General features: G+C 44.3%; 1 protein-coding gene across 4 annotated transcripts in view; it reads left to right on the forward strand.

The window, feature by feature from the left end:
* DLC1 (DLC1 Rho GTPase activating protein) overlaps positions 1-15,475 on the forward strand; it is a 438,391-nt gene that overhangs the window by 373,721 nt on the left and 49,195 nt on the right. Inside the window, exon 1 of one of the 4 annotated variants that reach the window (XM_011934902.1) lies at positions 3,777-4,310. The exons of the other annotated variants lie outside the window; for them this stretch is intronic. Coding sequence (XP_011790292.1) covers positions 4,274-4,310 — 37 coding nt within the window. The 5' untranslated portion in view covers positions 3,777-4,273. Of the gene's footprint in view, positions 1-3,776; positions 4,311-15,475 lie in introns of those variants that run through there. 4 annotated transcript variants of the gene reach the window in all.

Below are 15,475 nucleotides of genomic sequence, written 5' to 3' on the forward strand. Positions count from 1 at the left end.
ACATTTTCCAAGTGCAGAGGAGTCTGCTATTTCCCCAAGGAGAGAAATCAATTTCCAAAGAGATTGCCTGGCTCATATCACTAGAGCAGAGTGATGTCCAAGCTGAGGAGAGAGCATGACAGGAAGTGAACAGCACAGGTCTTGGTGCCAAATCATTTTTTAAAACAAACAGGCTACATTGAACAGGTAATTCCTGCCTCTTAGTTTAGCATTTCAAACCAAAATCTCACTTAATGCAGATCAGCTGAAAAATCCCTTCTACCATCATCTGCCTATGACAGAGACAGATGAAACCTTGGGTGATGAGCTGAAGGTTAAATGAAGAGGAAGGACACTGTGGGGCCTGGGGACCCTCAGAGGTAAAGCACCACTGTTTGTTGACACTCTGCGTGATTTTTTCACTCTTTCCTTCCCGCGCTTGTAAAAGTTCCTCAGATTCACAGAGGGTAATTCCAAGGTCTTATTTTGTTTTAATCTTCTCCTGGATAATGATTTAAATAGGAATTTCATGTTTTAGTTCTAATAATAGTGGCTAACATTAATAAGTGGTTAATATGTATTAAGCACTTATGTACATTATTTTATTCAAGCCTCATAAACCCCCATGAGTTATGCACTATAACAACCTTCTTTTTTAAAGGTGAAACTGAAGTTTTGAGAGGCTAAATAGCATATTCAACTTCACAGCCATCAAAAAAAAAAAAAAAAAATGAAATAAACCAGGTGTGGTGGCTCACGCCTGTAATCCCAGCACTTTGGGAAGCCAAGTCTGGTGGAGTGCTTGAGCCCAGGAGTTCAAGACCAGCCTGGGCAACACGGCAAAACTCTGTCTCTACAAAACATACAAAAATTAGCCAGACATGGTGGCACACACCTGTAGTCCCAGCTACTTGGGAGGCTAAGGTGGGAGGATCACTTGAGCCTGGGATCCTCTTGTCCTGAGTGGGATGCACAGACTTTCGGCTGCAGTGATCTGAGATTTCACCACTGCACTCCAGCCTGGGCAACAAAGTGAGACTATCTCAAAAACAAGAATGAAATCATGTCCTTTGCAGCAACATGGATGCAGCTGGAGGCCATTATGCTAACCATATTAACACAGGAACAGGAAACCAAATACTACATGTTCTCACTCATAAGTGGGAGCTAAACACTGAGTACTCATGGACATAGAGATGGCAACAATAGACAATGGAAACTACTAGAGTGGGGAAAGAGGGAGGAAGGGGAGAAAGAGTTGAAAAACTATTAGCTACTATGCTTAGTACCTGGGTGACTAGACCAATCATACCCCAAACCTCAGCATGATGCAATGTATCTGCTCATGTACCCCCTGAATCTAAAATAAAAGTTTAAATTATAACATAAACCAATAATATATTAATCATAAAGCTAGTAAGTGGCCTGCTCTAACAGTCCTGCTTTCAACCACTATTCTCTTAAGCGTAGCAGCTTTCAAAATGTAGCATGTCCATTTCTAATAAGAGTGGAATTAAAGCTATAAAAATCGGGGCTTGGCCCTTGTTGTAGGATGTGTAAATAGACCAAAGATCGGAAGAGGATGAGATTCAGGGAAGGTCAAATGCAAACCAACGCATCACTAAGAGAAAGGATTTTGGAGCTATTATTAGTAGAATTACACAATGAGCAAACTACATAACACAATCTCCAGAGAGATGTAATGAAATTAGAAAAGATCCAGGGACAGCGGCATCAATAATCAAGGAGAGAGGAATGGGGCTTGAAGCAGAAGAGAAGTCTAGCCTGTTTTATTCTGGAAAGATGAATGCTAAGTGAAATTTAAAAGACTCCTGGCAACCTAATTCAATTAGAATACAACTTTAACCAGCAAATAAAAAACATTAAGAACTCATTCTGAGAATTAGTGTATTTGGAGGGGAGATATTTAGAATATCTGTATTTTTAAGGTTTGAATTTTTAATAAATAAGGTAAATTAGTATGTTTTGAAGGTGCACTCTTACTTTTTAAGTTTGAATATTACACTGCAGCCTGAGCGATCTTTTCAAATTGCAAATCCAATCATGGGATGCTTTCTTCCATTAAAATGGCTTCTAGCGGTTTATCACTGCTAAGGTCTCTCCTTAACATAGTCACGCAGGGCACTAAAAGTTCTTGCTTTTACTTTCCTGGCCTCCCGTCGAATCACACTCCCCCTTGCTGGTGGTGGGCTCTTGGGCAGCTCCTCCGGCTCCTACACTCCTGAAGGCAACTGCATCATCTGGGCCAGGTCAGATCTCCATTTCCTGGGCCCTCACAGCACCGCTTTTTCATACATCCCTGTTGCTTCCCCCCACCAGACTATAGCCCTTGCACCATCAGCAGTTACATTGTAAGTAGGTAAAAAGCCTGGAAATATCTGTTGAACGGAGGAGTCCCATACCCTTTAGAGCTGAATTTTGGTTTAGGTAAATTAGGGAGCCAGTAGTGGAATTAGCCTATTTATTTATTTTTGTAGAGATGGAGTCTTGCAACATTACCAAGGCTGGTCTCAAGCTCCTGGGATCAAATAGCCCTTCCACCTCGGTTCCCAAAGCGCTGGGATTACAGGTGTGAGCCACTGCATTCACCCAGCATTTTTATTTTGTTTTATCAACATTTATAAGGGAAAGGGGAGAAGAGTCTTGTGTATGTAAACTAAGATATGGCTATGAAACCAATACGTTTTACAGTATAACAGACTAATTTCTCCTATTTGTATTTGCCCCATTTAAAATCAAATTGTGCCCTTCCCCAGTTCCAGTATTACCTCCCTGCTTTATGTATCTCCATCAAACATACTCTATATATATCTCATTTATTTTGTTCGTTGTGCATCTTTCCCACGAGAAAGTAACCTCCGGGAGGGAAGGGGTATTTGTCTCTTTTGCTCACTTCTGTATCTCCCAGCCTACATCTGTCTTTGGCACATAGTAAATGCTCTTTCTGTATCTGTTGAATGAATGAGTTTAGTTCAGTAGTCTTCCTTGCCCAGAGATAGCAGGCAGAAAGCATCAATTAACCCCGAAGTAAATTTTCATGGAATCCCGTTCTGGATTTTTTAAGACTCTTACTGAAACTGTATTTAGCTGTGATCTCTTAACATCAGGCTTCCTAATACATCAGGGGGTCCTCAAACTACAGGCCATCAGAATCATCTGAGAGCTTGTAAAAGTTGCAGATTCTCACCATCAAAGATTAGAATTCTGCAGACAGGCGCCAGCCAAGGACAGTTCCAGGAGTTGCATTCGGATTGTGGCCCAAGGGCCAGTTTGAGAAACACGGTGTGACCCCCAGCACGTGCGAGTAAAAGCTCAATTCCTCTAAGGCAGTATTTATCACCTACATTCGCTCAGTACCCACGCGGGTTTTAGCAATAAATAACCAATGTCCAAGGGACAGGTACTCTTCACGCGTTTTTACAGATCTGGAAACACTGCCACTTTCCCTTCCTCTCTGCTTCCTCTTGGTTCTCGCAAATTTACGCGGTTCCCGCCAGGATAAAAGACAGGTAAAAAGTGCGCAAAGCTACCAAGAAAAAGAAGGAAAGCGAAAGTCACGCTAGGGTCCAGCCCGGACACCTCCGCCAAGTAAATGCCTTGTGACCTTTGCCTTTGTACCCGGGGGCTAATAGTTGGCGACTTTTAGGCGCTTCCCGCTGGGAACGTGGAGGCCCGTGGGGGAAAACATTCCAGCCTTGGGCGGAGGAGGCGAGGGTTGGGACGGGGGGCGGGACCGAGGGGAGGGGCCCTGGTGGGATGGGGCTAGATGGCGGCCTGAGGCTGCGGCCGCGGGGAAGAGAACTGGGGCGGGGCGGAGCCTGACAGTGGGGCGGTGCCGGAGAGCAACCCGTCCTCAAGGCCCGCGACCCAGACCGCTGGGAGGAGGCGGTGCCGCCCGGTCTGGCCCCGCCTCTCAGGGGGTGGGCACAGCGGGAGGGCGCGGCCGGCGGGGCGCGCGGGAGACAGTTCGCTCCGGCTGCCCGAGCGAGGGCGCTTCGCTCCTAGCTGGGACATGGCCGCACCTCCCAGCAGCAGGATCCCCGGCTCACGGGCTTCTCGCCCAACTCCCTGAGCGCTCCCTCTTTTCGATCTTTAGAAAACGCCTTGTTCTTTCTGGGTCCGTGGCGAGGGGCAGGGAGCGGCGAGCAAGGATGCGCTGAGGACCGCGAGGGCGCGGGTCGCGGGTGCCGCCGTGGGTCCCGACGCGGGAACCGAGCGGCCTCGGCCTGCCTCGACTTCCCCACTGCGCTGCCGCCGCCGCCTGCCGCGCTTGATGTGCAGAGAGAAGCCGGACACCATGATCCTAACACGTAAGCTGGACTTGCGTCTTGCCGTCGGGCCGGCCGCGGGAGCCGGCTGCGGAGGGGACCCACCGCGAGAAAGTGTCACCCCGCCTTGTCAAGTCAGTGCTTGTTGTTCTGTGCTCTTGAAACGCTTTCTGCGGAGTCCCCGGAGTTTCTTGAAGGTGGTGTGGGGATAGCAGGACTCGCAGTTTGGGGAGGGAGTTTGCATTTTGGAGGAGTGACCCTTAATTACCTTTTGCCTGGGGACTGCGGGCCAGCGCGCCAGGCGGGCTCCGGATCGGCCGCAACCCATGAAGGGAAGCCCTGGTTCACTTTCTTCCTTGAGCCGGGTGGGGGCTCGCGGCTCTGGCTCGTGGGGCGCGGCAACACCGCCTTCTACCTTCCTTTCCTTTGGGGACGACTGCTCTGCGCTCGTACTCACTTTCTGTCATTGACCAGGCTAGTCCAAAATCAGCGTGAACTCCTGGAGAGTTTACTGTTTGGGAACGTTTTAGACCGTAGTGGCACTTGGAAAAAAAAAATTTTTTTTTCATCACTGCTTGAAAGTCAGTTCACCAAAAACTTGTTTTCCTTTTCAACCATTTTGGGGTCAGATACTTTATACGCTGGGAATTGACTCAGACCTGGCCAGGGAAGTCTCGGTTTGGTAGCCGCGGGTACCTGGAGAGTGTTGGGGTAGCTTAGCAAGCCCCGTGGCTTGCAAAAGGGGTTCTTCCTAGGAAAAAAAAAAAATACAGTGGGTTTCCCCTCCCTCCCCCCGAGAAGGGTCGCTGAATCGTGTCCCTGAAATGCCCCCTTGGAGATGTCCACGCCCTTGACCCCGACAAGAAGCCCGAGGAGCGAGTTCCTGGGCTGGAGAGAGGAAGGAAGCTCGCCTCCCGACCCGACTATTTTCGTAACCAGGCGACAGCTTCTGGGAAGCCTGTCCCACTCCATGTCCCTGTCCCCACCTCCAGAGTCCTGGGCCGAGCCTTTGATCCCTCCGAAGGAGGTGCACCCCTCCTCTCCACAGCAAAGCGACCCTGCTGCGTGTAGTTTTCAGCGTCCGCGAGCGTCCTTCAGCGCACAGCCCCTGGGGCGAGGAAAGTGAGAGGAGACACCGGGTCAGGCTGGTGGGGTCTGATCCTGGTCAGCAGCACTGCTAGCTGGGCGAACCTGAGCAGTGACAGGACCTCACCGTGCCTCCTTCAACTGCAGCAAAGGGGTGATAACTGTATTACCTCCGCGCGGGGAGGTTGTGAGGATCAAATGAGCTCATTCAAGTCAAGTGATTATCAGGGTGCCTGTTCCCGATGTTCAGTAAATACCCAATGTGTGCTTATCACTGCAGAAGGAAACCCCTGCTTGCAGTCATTAATCTGCATTTAAAGACGGCTTCGTCCCACTTCCCACCCTTCCCCATCCCCAGTCTTGTTTTGAGTGAGTCTTTTTACACCCAATATGAGTGAGCAAATGGGTTCATTCTCAGGATTCAGAGATTGTTTCGGCGATTATTGGTGAGATAGAAGAATGCAGCCTAGGCTGGTGGCATTGATGATGTATTTGGAAAAAAAAAAAAATACAGCTTGTGAGAAGGCAGAATACTGAGTCTCAGATTACATTTTTTTTCCTCCAAAATTCTGTTTGCTGAAGGAATGAGGGAAAATTAATAGTCCAGCAGACTGCAGCCCTCTGAATGTAAATCTATCAGCAGCTCCAAGAGGTTGACTAATTCGCCGTCCATCTGGACTACAGACTGGTCCTCGGTAGACATAATTTGCAGACCATAAGTGTGGAATTAATGGAGGTGCCATCTTGGCTTGCAGACGGCAGCAGATGGTCAGAGGGGTGTCCTGTAAGGCAGCAGCCCCTCTAATCGAAGAACTAAAGTCCTGGGGAACCAGTGTCAAATGGTTAGCAGATGTGTGCACAAAAGTTATTTTGAGACATTTTCTGAGAAAATGTTGGCGATTGAATGTATTCACTTTTCTTGTGGCATGCCAGATTTACAGAGTGGCCGATGCATACTGAGCGCAGATGCATACTTTTTGCATTAGCACTACTGTTCAGAGTTTAAAATGAAGCACAGCAGACTGAGTTTCTCTCCTGGCTGTTTTGAAAAGTTTGCTTTTACAAATACTTATTTTAATTCACGCAGAGTAACACCAGACACCAGACAGCCTGGAAGTTCAAAATGGGGACCGGAGGATAAATAGTTTCCAACTTAAATCTTTCCCTGGAGTGGGTGAGAAAAGTGGTTTTGGTGACTTGTGTCATAACTTCCCAATTGCAGATTTTAGGAGAAACACCACTCATTCCTTAAACAGTGAATAGTTGAGCAATTAACTATTGCTAACGATGAAGGCAGTGTTTCAAATGTTAATGCACTGAAAGACTGAAGGATTTTCTTAGGGCTCTGGAGTAAAGGTGAAAGGCAGGTTACTCTTCAACCTAAAGCCTTTGTTTGCTTGTTTTTTTGTTGTTCTGTACTGCAGTTCAGAGAGCAGACTAAGCAAAGTTTAAGAGCATTTTTACATTAAAAGAGGTGTTTGGGTGCTTCTGGAAAATATACCAGACCAGTAGAGAGACATGTTGTGATTCAACAAGCTATTACTGTGAAGTGAGTTTAAAAATGTATATAGTACTTAAACTCTTATTTGTAGAACTATTATGGGACTTAAAGGGGATATGGGAGGCCCCAGTTGAGATGCCTTCCAATCAGAGGCTTGGTGAGATTCCAAGAGGTGGTTTCAAATACAGAAATAAGTACTTGGGTTTCCCTTGGTGTCCCCATGGAGATTTTAAGCCATGACGCAATGTTTAAATCAGAGTGGTATTTTTATGACTTAAGTGGGTAAATATGCAATTTGAAAATATTCAGGGAAGGGTGATTTGGTCCAGAAGAATGGGGACATCCAGAGTACAGTGGGTGAAATGGATCGGACTTTTTGGAAGAGAGCCTTGTGCTGGACAGGATGGTCCAGCATTGTCAACACAAGTTTCTCATGCTTCACTCTCCTTCCTAGCAACAGGAAGACGGAAATGAGGCCATGCAAAAATAAAAGACCCTGAAAGGCTCCAGACAATACTTGATCCACCCTACCATTCACCCTGTACAGCCAGAAGACTTTTACAAAAGTAAAAATAACTTCAGATGTTTCCCCTTCCTCCCTGGCTATTGCCAAATCATTAAAGACCGAATTGTCAGTGCTTTGCAACATCATAGCAAAACCTGGCCCCATGGTGTGACTGGCATCCAGACCCACATCATGCCAAGCCTGTTCTTGAGATTATAAAGCAGACCTGGGGAGAAAGGTGATTTTCATTTGTAATGTTTGCAGTCCAATGATTTGAATTACATGAGTTGGGATCTAGTGGGAGAGAGCTAATTCCTTTAACGTCTAGACTAAGTTGTATCTCTGACTTTTCTCAGAACGCTCATTTTTTCAGGATCTGCCCCTAAAATTCTTAGTTTGGAGTTCTGGGGCAATCAGGCAAAGGAATAATCTGTACATCATTCAAGACACTAAAAAATAAATTCCTTCATGTTGTAGTCAGGGTGAACTAACGCCCAACCACAGAGTGTAACTATCCAATGTGTCCTATTCCAAGACCCTCTTTTCCATGGCTGTAAAATTAGAAGGAACATGCTTTTCTGGAGCACCTTCACAACTGTCTCTATTTCCGACTCTGTGGCCTTTGCATATGGATGAATGCGGAGGAAGGTGAGTGCTGTTCCCCTTTGAAGGAAGACAGTGCTGTAGGGTTGAAGTATGTTTTATAGGACTGAGTTACTGCATTGAGTGAGCGCCATCCATGGTGTTTTCTTTCAACCCCAAATTAGTTAGAGATCCAGTTAATGTAAAAGGGCTTAGATTCCCAGCTGAGAAGGGCTCATTCTGTCCTCTGGCCCTTTTCCTTCTGTGGGACCCTGTGTTATTGTTAGGGATTATCATGATCACTGATAAGAACTGCAGAGTCCTCCTGGGGGCCCTCTAATTAGGTCTACTCTGTCGTAACGTTTTGTTCACTAGACATTTCTGCCTTGCCATCATAATTAACGGAGAACAAGAAGAAAGCCCTCACATTTAGCCTATAAACTTTCATAGTGTCTCCCAAGCAGCAATCAGACTTCTCTAGTCTGGCCCTTATAGAGCCTTACAGTTACTTTGCAATTTCCTGGGAGGCTTGTGGTGCATAGGTAGGGAGCTATAATGTTAGAGTCCAGGAATGACAAATTTTCTGTGAGTCCCCTCCATGGAGGGGAGTCTAGTGAGACGAGACTTGGGGCTCTGTCTTTAACATTTGGGGGAGTGTTCTGGGATACCATTTTGTAAAACTCTGGCCACATTGACTGTACCAAATAATGCTTTCTTCAGTGAAAGTACTTTCAAATATTATTTCTAAAGGAGACTTTTCTCACAAATGTGACTAAAAATATATAAATGCCTGTCTTTAAGGAAATAAAGTTTGGGGCACCCAAAGTTGAACTGTTATATCCTTCTAAAGTGAAGCCAAAACACAGTGGAAATCTGTTTCTCTTAATCATTCATCCTTGGATTTTTTGGTTGTTTGTTTTTTGTGTTTTTTTTTTTTTTTTTTTTTTTGCAGGAGGGGAGGGGGTGTTCTGCTACTAGACTTACTTTCCTCGTGAAAAGTGTGCTTATTTTCATTTTACGTTTCTCTACTTGGTACCTTTTGGTGTCTACCCCGTCCCCCGTTGGGGAAAAATATCAAAAGCTCATTGAAGGCTGAGGTCAGTGAAGGCTGAGTCCTCAGATGCCTTTGGCACCTCCCATCCACATTTTGTTCTCTGCCCTGCCCCACCTTTGAGTGTCCTGTGGAGAGGACTGGAGGTCACTTCCTGAAGCTTGTCAGAAAGGCGCCTTCCTTCTCCTCGCACGAATCTCTAAAGGATGTTTAAGGGACAAAAGTTTTCCACACCCTGGGGTTGTAGCATTTCCCAGGCTGGCAGCACTTAGGAAGCCACAGAAGAAGAGACATCAGAGGTGAAATGGCCTGTGGCCCATGCACCACAGCCACGCTGTGTCCCTCCTCACACTCAAGTGACAAAATAGAGAGAAGATGCGGAAATCCTGAAGTGATCTTTACCTCTCGATTCTGGAGAAACCGTAAACTCATAAGGGATCCAATCTCCATACAATTCTCTTCTTCAAATTGTATAGCACAGAAAGGGCATTTTATATAATGCTTGGACATCTGTAAAAGTCATTTCATGGGAAGTTCCAGAACTTTGCAAAGGCAGCCTGGAAAACCAGTGCCTTTTTCCCTACTGAGGGGCAGCTGAGATGCGGAGAGGTTCAGTGACTAGCCCAAGGTCACATGTGAGTTGACTGGAACCTCAGGCCCCTTCCGGTCAGCGTGTGTAAACAGAATGAGGACAGCAACAAAATGAAGGCTTAAGTTGTTTGTAGGAACCTGAATCAGAATTTGACCATTGAATTAATTTCTGTTCATTCATTAATGTTCATTTAGGGGGCTGGGTGTCCCAAGCAATACTGATGAAAATAATTCCTTAGCTCCCCTAGAACACAGAAAATCTTATTTTTTTCTCATACTTTTTGGCACAAAACTGAGAAAGTCTAATTGAATAGTGTTTCCTCTTTGAGTTTTGACATAGAAATGCCTGGAGGTAGCTTACACTCCTAACCAGTACCTGCCACATTTTCATTGTCATTGGGCTTTGATAAGGCAACTTGATGTTTCATTCATTTTCTTTTTTCTGTTAGAATGGATGAAAATATGGGTGAGCAGTTTTTTTAACAGACATTCCTGCTATCCCCTTTATTTCTAATTTAAGATTTTTATAGCATTGTAATTTGCACACTATTTTGTTTTCTCCTGTGCTATGGTAGAACTATAAAGCAAAAGCCAATGTTGGGGGAGATGCCCCTCTTAGAATAAGCTTTGCTAACGTATGTAAAAGAAGAGTTAATTTGTATGCCAACTTTTAATAATAGAGACAGGGTTACTCTAGGTTTGGAACTAGATATTTTGCCTTGAATAGTAAGTTTAAAAAGGGAATGGATTATATAATCTTAAAACATGTGCTTCATTTTACCGAAAAAAAATGAGACTCAGGAAAATAAGGACCCTTAAAAACTGTATCAATTAGTTAGATACTTTTCTTTCTTGAAATTCTTCATCTATACAGTTATCATCTTCAAAGGACTTCGTACTTTATGAGCTAATACAAATCACTGTTGTTACTGCATAGTTTGAAATGTGTAAATATTTGACATAGAATACTAGAAATACGTATACACATGTGTGTGTGTATGGATAGATAGGCGTGTGTGTCCGTGTCACAGCGATTTATTTTTATCCTGCCCTAGGTTGAAATGAAATAGAAAGATGTGATGATTCAGTATCCATTTCCTTCATAGTTTATTTTGATTTCAGTTTGACCTCTTTTTGCTGGCTAATAAGTGCCAATTTTTGATTAGTTGGGAGATATTTTCTGTTCCTGGAAATAACTGGATCCGCACAAGACTAGAGGGCCTCATAGAGCTGTGTCCCTCATGGGCTCAGATTCATCCGGAGCTGTTGCCTTTGCCAGGGAAGAGCACATGTTTTGATGTAAGCTACTTGCCTTTTCCTGGTTTACGTGTTGAAAAGAGTGCTTTGCAAACTCTTGTACTACATGATCCTCAAAGAGGATTTCAGTTGATTTAACTTCTGCATTGCTAAAGCGTCACTTGCAGCGCTTCCATCCCAGGTATAGGCTTGCAGGGCGTGTCTCCCAACGTTTCCTCCTTTCAAGGCAAAACCATTTATTAAGTTGTCATCACATCACAGGGAAAATGGGTCCTTTTTCCCCTCCTTTCTATAATTTCTAGGAATGTTCTTTACTAGAAAGCTGTATATGTATGTCTCCAAACCTCAAGCCGAAGAATAAGAGAAAAAAATCAAAAAGAAAAAAACTTAAAAAGAAAAGCCCTCAAAGCTTCCGTTCCTTACTAGGACTGAAAACCAGTATGGTGATGTACAAGTGAGGGCACTACTGAAATAGGCAAGAAGGGCTCTAACCAGGAGACGAGAGCTGGGTAGCTTTAAGCTAGTCCCTCCAGCAAATCATCTCAATTCTGTACCAACTTCCTCATTTGTAAAGAGAAAAGATGAACAGCTTCAAGATGCATTTCAGCGCCCAAGTCATGGGTTCTTTGGAAGATAAGATACTCTAACAAAAGTACGAACATGAAACATCAATAAGGAAAGTAAAACTCTTAAGAGCTTTCTGTGCATTGAAGTGTTTTCTTCCCCTCAAGTTGAAATTTAGAGGGCTATAGACACGCACAGAAGCAAACATTGTTGGTTTTGTGTTCTCTGTAATATGAATACAAGCTTCATGGGACAAATCAAGAAGTCGATGGATCTCTTAAAAAGCAAATTGGGCCAGGTGTGGTGGCTCATGCCTGTAATCCCAGCACTTTGGGAGGCCAAGGCAGATGGATCACTTGAGGTCAAGAGTTTGAGACCAGCCTGGCCAACATGTCAAAACCCCGTCTCTACTAAAAATATGAAAATTAGCCGGGTGTGGTGGTGAACACCTGTAATCCCAGCTACTTAGAAGGGTGAGGCAGGAAAATCGCTTGAACCCAGGAGGCAGAGGTTGCTGTGAGCTGAGATCGCACCATTGCACTCCAGTCTGGGTGACACAGTGAGATTCTATCTCAAAAAAAAAAAAAAAAAAAAATTGGAAACGTTAGCTCTTAAAATAAAAACAATTAAAACTTTCATAAATTTACAAAATTGGGGATCTCTCATAGCAGTTTCTAGTGGTCCAGTTTTTTGAGGGAAGAAGAATGTCTCCATGTAATTGATGAGAAATCTGGAAAATTAACAGTGGGCATGGAACCCTTTCTAGAGGTGGTCTTAGAGAGAAGGTGAAATGGGCATAAAGGAAATACTAGAGTCAAAAGCTTAGGGAGTTTACAAAGCCACTGGCAAGTCCCCAGGTTTTATAGATGAAGCAACAGGACCAGAGAAATTATTTTCTTAAGGCCGCCTATCTAGGCAGTGGATTCTTTCCTGGAGCTGTTTTCCTGACTTGTTACAGTAATGCTTTGTCTTCTGTGATAGAGTATCAGAAGGACTTCAGGGCATCCAGATGCAAAGCTGTTTTACATCTGAGGAAATAATATTGGTTGCTCATTGAATAACCAGGCTCAGAAGGTGCTTCCATCTGATCCATGAGATAACTTACTTTCTGCTCTGTACTCCTGCTTTTTGCTCTGTGTTGTAGTGAATCTGGACTGCATTCCTCCCAACACCTCTGCTTCCCAGCTTACCTCTTTCTTCATTCAGGGTCCTTTACACTGAATCCCCTCTCCTGCAATGCAGTTTCATATCCAAGATCATAATGCTTCCTTAAATAAAGAAGCACAGACTGGGTGGGTCCAGACAGACTCCACTTGTCTACTAGCAAGAAGGGACACCTCTCCTACTCTGATGTCACACATGTCTTTCCTATGTCATATCACATTCCTCTTCATACCATACAGAAGTTCTTCATTTACTCTTTTTTGTTGTTTTTTAAAGAAAAGCTATGCATGAGAATAGTGCATTTCAAATTGGTTACATTGGTAGATAACACAGCATTTAAAAATATATAAAAATGTAAGACTGCATCACTTACTGTAGGTTTTGTTTGAAAATTATTTTATAATAGTTACATATATAGACACGTGTTTATATGCATGAATTTGTACTTATATTTATACACACACATACACATGTACATACATGTGTGTGCGTGTACCATGTTACAATGTAGAATGTATTTCCTATTGTGGATCCTGGTCAGAAAAATTAAGACCACTCACTAGAACAAAAATTGTATGAGTGGTTTATTTCTTTATGTAATATTTATTGAGCAACTGCTGTGTGCTGCTGTACATGCTTGGGATATATCAGAGAATAAAATAGACAAAAAAGCTTGCACTTGTGGAGCTTACAAAGAGGAAAGACAGAAAGTAAACATAAGTTTTGCGGAAGAAGAAAAAATAAAACAGGAAAAAGGGGAGAGAGGACCCAAGTGCCATGGCCCATGCTGGTAATAACACACTTTGGGAGGGAGGCTGAGGCAGGCAGATCATTTGAGGTCAGGAATTCGAAACCAGCCTGGCCACCATGCTGAAACCATGTCTTCACTGAAAAAATTAAAAAAAAAAAAAAAAAAAAAATTATCCAGGCGTGGTGGTGGGCGCCTGTAGTCCCAGCTACTTAGGAGGCTAAGGCAGGAGAATCGCTTGAACCTGGGAGACCGAGGTTGCAGTGAGTCAAGATTTGCATTCCAGCCTGGGAGACAGAGTTGAGACTCCTCAGCAACAACAAAAAAGGCGCCCAGGAGTGGGGCGGTGGGGAGTAGAGGGAGAGGGCATGGGAGGAGACGGTGTGGCTGGATCAGTCAGAGCGAGATGGGGCGACGAGCCAGGATATGTGGGACATTGTTAGGAGTCTGGCTTTCACCAATGAAAGGGGCATTCGCTAATGTCGCCTGTACAGGGTCACTTGGGGATTAACAAACAGATGGACCTCACAGTAGCCCTTAGGAAACCAGTTCATTTCTAAGTGGAGGATAGAGGATCCTCATACGCACTGTACTCCACTGTGAATTTCCTTTCCACTTGGCTTCCCGCTTCAAGTCAGGAGCTTGGGTCTTTCATTTTCCCTGAGAGCTGCTGGCAGTATGCCTAGTTGAATCAATAAATAGTGAAGGAGAAAATGTAGGATGATTATCTTTAGCTAAACCTATGACTGTACTAGAATATACTGAACGATAGATGTGGGTTAGCTATTGCTAAGCCAGATAGCCTAAGAAACTGACTTAGTGACTGACGGTCTCCCAGAAGCTTCCTGTGTTTTGTTTTTTTTTTTTTTCCAGACTATGCAGAGCAGATGTTTGGAATTTTTTTAGGCACCTGAGGGTAGGAGTGCTGTCAGTTGCTGGTGAAAATCTTTACTGTGATTAGATAACATTAGAGTTTAATAAATATTAATATATGAAGTCTGCTGTCTGCCTTAACCTTGCTAGGAATTTATTTTACATAGATAACTCCTGATAACCAGTCTTTGGCAACTGTGTATGTTTCACATTTGGTTTTTTTTTTAATTGCAAAGAGCAAGAGATTCACGTCGTCGGTCTCAGTCTGCCTTTAAAGAAAGGAAAATAGTAATAGATTTTTTTTTTCTTTTCCTTGTTCACACCAACCAATCTGTAATTCCTTTGTGCAAAAAGTTGTCTTTCGGGATATACAAATGAATTAAAAAGTGAGAAGTTGGTGGAGTGAAGAAGGGGGAATTCATTTGAAACAGCTCAGGGCTTAAGGTATGACAGCTTGGTACGTCCTCAGAACACCAAGGAGTTTGGAAAGCCTGGAACAAGCTTACATTTGGAGGCCTTCCAAGAGCTGAGTGGATAGGCAGATGCCAAACTGTGAAGGCTGTGGTCTTTGCTGAGGAGTTTGGATTGTATTTGAAAGGCGGTGGAAAGTCACTAAAGAACTGCAAGCAGGGGAGTGACATAATGAAATATGTGTTTCATAAAACCAGCCCAGTGACTCCGGGATCCTTGAAGGAGGATGGATTTCTTGGGGGCAGGGAGGGGTGAGGCTTATCAAAGAGTTCAGTGAGGAGGCTGTTAGGATAATCCAAGGGTGAAAAAGTCCAGGACGAAGGAATACAAAGAAATGTTATCTGGCTTAGTGGTCCTCAATCCTGGCTGCCTTTAAACTTAGGGAGCTTTTCTGAAATACAATGTCCAGGCCCTACCTAGACTGAGTGAATCAGAATACTTGGGGAGGGGGTGGTCGATGTTTTTAGAAAGCTCCCAGGCCAGGCACAGTGGCTTCCGCCTGTAATCCCAGCACTTTGGGAGGCTGAGGCAGGAGGACTGCTTGAGCCCAGGAGTTTGAGATCAGCCTGGGCAACACAGCGAGACTCTGTCTCTACAAAAAGAAAGTTAAAAACTTAGCCAGGCATGGTGGTACACGCCTGTAGTCCCAGCTACTCAGGAGGCTGAGGCAGGAGGATTGCTTGAGCCCAAGAGTTCAAGGCTACAGTGAACTGTGATCGTGCCACTAGACTCCAGCCTAGGTGACAGAGTGAAACCCTGTCTCAAAGAAAAGAAAAGAAAAGAAAAGAAAGGAAAGGAAAGGAAAGGAAAGGAA

The sequence above is a fragment of the Colobus angolensis genome, unplaced genomic scaffold (genome assembly GCF_000951035.1).
Source record: "Colobus angolensis palliatus isolate OR3802 unplaced genomic scaffold, Cang.pa_1.0 Scaffold14, whole genome shotgun sequence".
Lineage (NCBI taxonomy): Eukaryota > Metazoa > Chordata > Mammalia > Primates > Cercopithecidae > Colobus > Colobus angolensis.